The sequence below is a fragment of the Monopterus albus genome, unplaced genomic scaffold (assembly GCF_001952655.1).
Source record: "Monopterus albus unplaced genomic scaffold, M_albus_1.0 scaffold292.1, whole genome shotgun sequence".
Lineage (NCBI taxonomy): Eukaryota > Metazoa > Chordata > Actinopteri > Synbranchiformes > Synbranchidae > Monopterus > Monopterus albus.
The window spans coordinates 875,981-884,227 of record NW_018128172.1 but is presented as its reverse complement, the minus strand read 5'-3'; the positions used below and the strand labels follow the sequence as shown (position 1 = coordinate 884,227).

The following is an 8,247-nucleotide window of genomic DNA, read 5'->3' as shown; positions in this document are numbered from 1 at the left end:
TCCAACTAGCTCCTCTCATAAGATTAGCAAGATCTTTTTTTATTCTGCCTTGGCAGCGGCTTGACTTTTGCATGTGTCTGTCACTGTATCTGTTAAAAGCTAAGGAAAGCTTCATTGGATGGAGGGGAGGTGGGATATTTACTGTGCTCCTTGGTAACTGAACTCATCATAACATCAGAAAACTACAGAATGCTTCTGTGACAGACTGCAATGCACAGTGTGCAGGTCCAACCCAAAGAGAACAGCAGCATCTACCTGCAGCTGACGTCACAGCGTACGTCCGATGAGTTCTCACAGTGGATTCACTTTTTTATCTCGAGTCATAGTCACGCCAGAATAAGCCTCAGTGTTGTTGGCAACATCGCTCCGTATATCAGATTAGCAGCAACATTTTTCAGACAAAAGAAAATGTTCATACTCAGCTGTTAAAAAGCAGTAAAGAGGAAAGGTAGCTATCTCAACCCAGAGACCGACTTTAAAACACAAAAACATTGTTCCTGACGTGATTGAAACTACAAGTTAACCATAAAACAATAGGTACAAGTGGATGGACACCCTGAATCTGACTGGGACTCAAATCTTCAGCGCGCTAACATGCTGGTGTGTAGCAGGTGTAATGTTTACCATGTTCACCATCACTAGAGGTAGAGCCACGGGGGGGGGGGGAAATCACCAAAGTCTGGTGATGATCAGTCTTTGGACAAGGTTTCACACTATAGTTGCTGAGATCTTTCACTCTGGACATTCCCAGAAACACCATGCTAGCCAGCATGGCAGCAATAATTCCTATTTCCTATTCCTACAGTGACTGTGACAGTCACTGTAGGAAGCACATTCACTTGTCATGAGTGAAAATGGGTGACAACACCTGAAATGAAAGAAAATAGGCAGTGTGTGTGTCATCCAGGCTAAAGTTCAGCAGAGCTAAAGACAGAGTGATGCTCCTTTTACTTCACAAACAATGTTGGGCTGAGCTGTGCTGTAGAACGACCACAAAGCCCAGCAAGTCTCATTATGACCCGTTATCAGTTTTACTTGTGCAACTAATGCTAGGTAGTGACAGCTGATATGAGCAAGGTCTTTTTACTTCAAGGCTGTCATGCCATATTGGACGCACCGATGTCAGGCTTGAGGTCAATCAGGCATCTCCCACTCAAGAGTTCATGAACGTTAATAGCACACGAAGGTTGAACAACCCTGAAGCCGAAGTGCTCACAGATCAACATCAGCCATGGAGCGGAGGAAAACACCAGCAGGCCATCACGTGATGTTGACAAGGATGATGATGATGATGTAAATGATGATGGATCACTCTATTAATAGACCTGGCAACAAAGTGACCTCAGTCACAAAGAGGAACAGCAAAGCTATGGATGAGAGGCCCCATTATGTCCAAATGAAGGAGTCAGCCTCTCTGTCAAGAGGCCACTTCACAAACAAACCTCATTTGACTGAGCCGGTCTTTCTCTGTCCGCTCATCCACCCAACTCGTTTCTGCTGAGTGGGTGTTTGGAGGAGTTGTGAAGGTCAGGGCAGAGGCTCTGAAGTGAGGTTTTGACCTCTGATTGGCCCCTGGGTGCCTGCGCCGCTCTGAGTCACAGAGACAGAGCCGAGTCCGCATTGTGGAGGACGACGAGCGGGCTGCTGCCCAGCTCTGACAAACGGAGGGTTGTGCAGAGGTGGTGAGGCACAATGGGACGGTTTGAGAGGAGGAGGTGAGGAGAGCTCAGTCGCCGGCATAGGCACCTTATTGTGAGAGGCAGACTGTATAGGCTGAAGAAGTTAGGGGGACTTTCCTGTGTGCGGGACCTGGTGATACAGCATCAGAAAGATGTGCTTCATTCCTTTTGGCTGTGCAATAAAACACGTTCACACACATTATAAACTACTGGCTTTGGGAATACACTATCTGTTATGGGGGTCAGAACAAAGTCACCTTCCTGACAACCAAACAGTGTGGGAAACAATGCATCAGACTTTCCACTGAAAAAATGTTTATCCCCTCCCTTGACACAGATGTTCACATTGTGGCTAAAAATTCTACACCCTAATGAATACTCCACCCTAAGTGATATACGTGCCTATTCACACACACACACACACTTTGCTTAATCTTACAGTAAACAGCTTCCTGCCACCCCCAGTTCTTGCCTTTCCCAAAAGCTAGAGCAGGTAACGCTCCGTTGGTTTTGGCACTCGTCCATGCGAACCCGGCTGTTCAACCCGAGTCTGCTGCCAAGCCCCCTGTCCTTCCCTGGAGCTCTTTGAAAGTCTGCCTAAAAAATAAGCATAAAAAAACCCATCAACAAACCAAAAATCCTAGAGCAGTTCCTGGCGATAAGTGGGACTTCTGCAGCAAAAAAAAAAAAAAAAACAGAACTCAGAGCAAAGAATTTGTGTAGCTGAGTATACACAGAGCAGCTCTAAATCTAAACAGACTAAACAGAGATGTGACTAATCACGATGTGACTAAGATGTCGGCCACTTTTTTTGTTTTTGCAAAAGCTGAAACCTGATAACTGAAATGTTCAACTCATCACCAAATGTCAGTGAAAATTCACAGCACTACTGTTTATAATTGATGCAGTGATTAATAGAGATTATTCAGGACAAAAACAATATCACATATTAATGTATAACACGTTGTACATCTGTCTCCACGTTCACACATTTGCCTCTCCCACTGCCTGGGTAACATGAGTGTTTTGAACTAACATTTGGCAGCATGGCACAATGCCACCTCATGAGTGTTCCCGTAAACACTCACCACTCTGGACCTATACTGGTGTGCTTTGCCAAAATGTCACTGGGATGGTGGTCGACCTCTACCGCAACACTGCATAAAACCTAAACCCAGCAGGAGCACAGCAGCAGGAACAGGCAGCTGCACAGAGAATAGAATTTATAAGGGAGGTGGCAAAGCGGACGCATAACACTGCCAGGAACTGTTGTTTTCCTCTGTTTATCCACAGTCCCATGGATACTGACAAGAAGGCACAGAATTAAAAATGTCACCGCAAATACCAGAGAATTACCTGAGACAAGGGAGACCCTAACAAGTGGTGATTTCAGCTGACAGCTGATTTCTGTGACAGTATTAAAGCATGTTGTGTAACTCATGCCCTAAAAGTGTCAGGTTTGGCGTGTACAGATGCCGAACAGAGGTTGTGGTGAACTCAATTAGAAAACCAGACGAACCGAGGTAGCGACAAGTTCTTTACTTGTTGTAAGCAAAACAACTAACACAAAGTCCAGGATATCAATCAGGTCGATAAGACAGTCCAGGGTCAGCGCCGGTTAACAGGTATAGCCAGGGGATCCAAACTCGAGGTCAAGGGGGACAAAATCAGAAGGTCGGTACACTGCAGGCGAACAGAATCTGGGAGGGCATAGACAAAACACGGTGGTCAAAAAACGGTAATCCAAGGTCAGAAACAGAGAGTCAGGCAAGGTATAAGTGCTGGAGAGTCATAACTGGGGTCTAGAACAATCTGGCATCGTCCTGGTGGGAGGACGCTGCCTAAATAGAAGTGAAAAACAGGTGCAAACAATAAGGAGCATGTGAACTAATGATGATTAAATAAAAGGGCCAAAACTGAGGTGAAACACAACAGGAAGTAATGTGAAAATAAAAGCATGACAGGAAGCAAGAGGGGCAGGAGCGTGACAGTAACCAGCATTGCCTTTAAGCCTAAACATGATAATAGGGTCTTGTCTGAGCAAATAGCTCTGGATGTGCTTTTTACAACATGTACATGTTGTTACAAGGCGACTGCTCGCTGCAAAAAGGAAAACATGTTTGAGAGCTCCATCCATCCAGCCCCCTTCTCCTGCACAGGGTGGGTGCACACAGGGTGAGAACGGTGCAGGTAAAATAACCACACAGGAAATATTTAATACAACCTTATTACCCAACCTGGGGGGGCACCTTTTAGTCTGTGGGGTTCATATAAAATTCAACTAATTGACTGAAAACAAAAAACAACCAGGATCTGTAATTTGATTAAAGCATCTTCTCATATTTGTGTTAAAGGGGAACATAAACAACACAACAGGATTACAAACTGGTGTGAAGCTGATCCTTGGTACGTTCAGACTAATCAGCAGAGCTGCCCTCCGACCTCAGTCGCATACAGAGACTGAGAAGGGAGAGTATACAGATTGATAACATAAACACAAGGAATGACTAACACTGCAGGAATGAACAAAAACAAACTAGGACACAGGTGAAATGCAGTGGCAAGCAACAGGTACACAGGTAAGTATAACACAGAGTAATATGGCAGGCTCAGGTAAAATAACAACGCAGATCTGCAGGTGAATATAAGGCGGGCAAACCTAAAGTAAAACAAAGAACACGCTGTAAATCGATGGGTGGCTATCAGGTGAACAAACGAGCTAGAGAAGGGAACAGAGAAATAGGGGCCACAGAGAAGAAGAGTTATTCTACAAGCAGGTAGGCCAAGCAGCACGGTGAATGGGTGGTCGACGGGTGGCCGACGGGGAACGACTTGACTCCACATAGCCGAAGCCAAACAGAAACTCAAGGCAGGTTACTGACTAGCCATCTCAAGAGAGCAGAACGTCCACACTCAGGAGCTAAACCGGGAACTCACGGGGCTAAAGTCCAAAGACAACAAGCAAGGACAGCGAATGCCAAAGCCAGCGAGAGGCCTTTTCTTCCACAGTGACAATCTGGTGGTGAGTGAAGGCAGAGAGCTGGCTTAAATGCAGTTAAGTGTTGGCGGAGCAGGTGGCAAGACAAGCAAACCTGGGGCAAAGGCAGGGGCTGGGTCTAACACCAATGGGAAAACTATGGGTGGAAACAGGACAAAGGCTTTGCTCATGACAAAAAGTAATAATCAGTTAAACACTTACATTTACATTGTACTATAGGTCATAAACCCCGCCCCCTTGATGTAAGTGGATGGGAACTGAGCCAAATTAAAACTCAAACTACAAACCAGAGGTGATTTAGTAGCTATTATCACACTGAGGTGTGTACAGGTGGCCATTTTTATAGCAAGTTGTTTTTTAAGTTCTATGATGATGTAAAAATGGGCGTATGTCTGACAATTTGAAAGCTTTGATTGGCCGTCTGACACATCACTCAACTACTGCAAAGAATGTGCTGCAAAGTGCCAAGATGGCCGCCTCCGTATTCACAATATTTTGGCTTAACCTTTGCATAACAGAGGAACAGAGGGACAGAGGGACGTGGTGACGCATCGTCCATCTTTATATACAGTCTGTGGCTAAACAGCTAACAGTTAGCTAAACGTAGCAGCACTGAAAAGCCAGCTATACACAAATAACAGTGATAAATAATATGGGGGGCATGATGGTGGGTTCTTCTGCTCACTATAATAAAGACGGTGTATTTCTACATTTTCTTGCTCAGTGATAACATGTCTCCTAGTCTGGCCTTGCCTCAGGTGGCCATCTTTAAATGGTAAACCAGTGTGTTTATGTCAATGGGACTGTGATCAGAGCGCCGTACCCCAGGTGCAGCCCGAGGATCCTACGCCTGCTGAAGCGAAGCATCCTACCTGATGTGTTTTGCCTGTGCAGAGATGCACCGGTGTCGGCATCTGTGTGTGTATGTGTGGGTGTTGGAAGAATTACAGACAGGAGGCAAAGGTTCCCTTCTCCACCACTGAAGCAGGTAGAGGAATCACATTTCCTTCCTCTGCTCACTGTGCTCTTAGAGATCAAACCACAATTTTGCTAAAGCCAAATGAAAGGTCATTTTTAGGAAACAGGCCTTACACATTAAAAGGGTAAATGAGTGAACATGGAACTTCCTGCTTGAGATCACTGACTAGTTTCCTCTATTTTGCTCTTATGATCAAAGCAGAGTTACACGAGGAAACAAGCGCCTCACAATCCTGTCAGGATGCTGCAGGAGGAACTGACCACTTGCACAGAGGCAGGTGTCACCATGGACCGAAGCTGCCATCTGAATCTGGACAGTGTGGCCTGCAGCGGGCTGTGAAACTGAACTAGTTGGTCTACAGAAGGTCAAACTAAGTAGGAAGACAGTCAGGTTGTGCTTGTGTCCAAGTCCACTTCTACACATTCCAGAGCAGGGTAGTATTATTATTACTGCATGACGAGGAGGAAACAACAGTAACACTAAAACAAAATTATTTATGGTTATGATCATTTTTACTTTATTTAGAAAAGCCACTGGGAAACTGGATTATTAAACATTTTTAATACCGAATGCTAAGAAATGGGTCAGTTCTAATGTTTTTCATTTTGTTCATTATGGTTGTTGCTGGGGTCAGAACATTAACCCTTTATAGCTCGTTTATATATTATAGTGTTTAAATACAGTGTAGCTGAAGAGCACGAAGACCGACCGCACTCTGTTCATGTAGGAGTTACATAGTAATAATAGCATTAATTATTAATTATAAGTATTAATATCATAGTATTAATAAAACAAAACACAGGCTGAGTCTGCTGGCTCCTAATTGTTCTACTGTACTTGTAATTCCCTTCTAGCCCTGTTGTTAACCTCCTTGTTCCTGTACTTCTTCACGTGGTCAGTTTATTAGGAACACCCATCTCACACTGAGTCACTCTAACCCAACAGTCCTTCACTAAATCCTCCTTCATGAAGGTGACGATGTTCAGCCTGTCGGTCCACCTGTGTGGTCACTGTGGAGGCTGTTATACAGAGAGCTGTTTCTGGTATTTAGCCTCACTGATATCAGTGTGGTCGACACAACAACAGAAACACCTGCCACTATAGAAGAGGGCATTTACACTGAATTGGAGGCAAAAAAACTGTGAGAATGTGTGAGGGGCCTCGTGAAGACACCGCTGCCCCTGATACTACAAGAAGGTCAGGTCATCTGGGATGTGTGAGCTCACTCCTCCTCCTGCAGAGGCAGAAAGTCCCTAACTCACCAGCAAGCATGGGATTTATACTGGAGGTTTGGACTGGATCTGGAATCTGCTGGACTGAGGCCCGGGTGGGCGTGGCTTCCGGGAGAGGAACCCACACGTCACTGTGCCCATACAAGGCATTGGGACTTCCTCCACTGGCCGCCCCACAGTCAACACCGGCGTTTTCTATCGACTATAACTGACGTGTAATGAAGCCGAGGTTCAGCTGCAGATGAACAGGTCCGCATTTAGACTGAGATCAACACATGAATGACTGAATAAACAGACAGTTTCACCTCTTCGCTGATCCAACAGCCGCGACGCAGCGGCCTCGTCTCTTTCTGCCCCTGCTCTCCTCCGCCGTCCCTCCTCGGTGCGATCTCTTGCCTACGGGCTTGTTTACAGTCGCCTCTTCCCGACATTCCTTGACGACGCCCTCACCGGGCGTGGATGCCGAGCTGCCTGGCCAATCAGGAGGCTGCACTGCCCTGGGCGCGTGCGTGTGTCGTGCCTATATAAAAGCTTCGTCCTGACCCGCCTGAACACACCTCAGCGAGCACCCAGAGCAGCACACCAGGGATTACCGTCCCCTGTCAGGAACGCGGAGACAAACACGGGACTTTCACTGTGTTTTGGAGCGATTTTCACTCCACTTTTGATTTGGGACACTTGAGAGAGACGCCGGGTGCCTGAGTTGATGCGAGCTCCCTGCTGACACTGACATTTGTTGTTGTGTTTCTATAAGCAGCTGGTAAGCTCACTTTTCCTACGACTTTATGTCTACAAAGATGGAACAGCCTTTCTATCATGACGACGCTTTTCTGTCGGCTTACGGCCACTCAGAAGCAGCAATGCACGACTACAAACTGCTAAAGCAGAATATGAATTTGAACTTGACAGAGCCCTATCGCAACCTGAAATCCCAGCTGAGAGCCGAGTCAGATCTGTACCAAGGGGGCCAGCAGGACGTGGGTTCCCTGAAGCTCGCATCCCCGGAGCTCGAGAGGCTCATCATCCAGAACAGTAACGGTGTGATCACCACTCCCACCCCGGGGCAGTACTTCTACAACCGGGGCATCACCGATGAGCAGGAGGGCTTCGCCGAGGGGTTTGTGAAAGCCCTGGACGAGCTGCACAAGATGAACCAGATGCCCCCTCCCAACGTGTCCATCGGAGCCGGTGGAATTACGACGTGTTCGGCGGCGGCCTCTAGTGTCTTCGGCTCCGCCTTGCAGCCCGAGCCTCCCATCTACACAACACTGAACGCCTACTGCCCGAACACCAGCCTCTCTTCCGCATCCAGCTACCCCACAGCCACCATCAGCTACCTGCCGCCGCACCAGCAGACGC

The 8,247-nt window shown here is 46.8% G+C and overlaps 1 protein-coding gene and 1 long non-coding RNA gene across 4 annotated transcripts in view; one reads left to right on the top strand and one right to left on the bottom strand.

Annotated features, from left to right (window-relative positions):
- LOC109973447 (uncharacterized) overlaps positions 1–8,247 on the bottom strand; it is a 33,789-nt gene that overhangs the window by 20,312 nt on the left and 5,230 nt on the right. Inside the window, exons 1-2 of one of the 3 annotated variants that reach the window (XR_002276826.1) lie at positions 7,194–7,314; positions 6,919–7,123 (exon numbers count right to left, since the gene is read on the bottom strand). The exons of 1 other annotated variant lie outside the window; for it this stretch is intronic. This is a non-coding gene — a long non-coding RNA (uncharacterized LOC109973447). Of the gene's footprint in view, positions 1–6,918; positions 7,315–8,247 lie in introns of those variants that run through there. One more of the 3 variants, XR_002276824.1, reaches the window with a different exon arrangement.
- The window catches only part of junbb (JunB proto-oncogene, AP-1 transcription factor subunit b), a 1,224-nt gene continuing 386 nt past the window's right edge, over positions 7,410–8,247 (top strand). The window contains exon 1 of the mRNA XM_020623060.1: positions 7,410–8,247. This exon is cut by the window's right edge and continues 386 nt beyond it. Within this exon, the coding sequence (XP_020478716.1) occupies positions 7,674–8,247 (574 nt within the window). The 5' untranslated portion in view covers positions 7,410–7,673.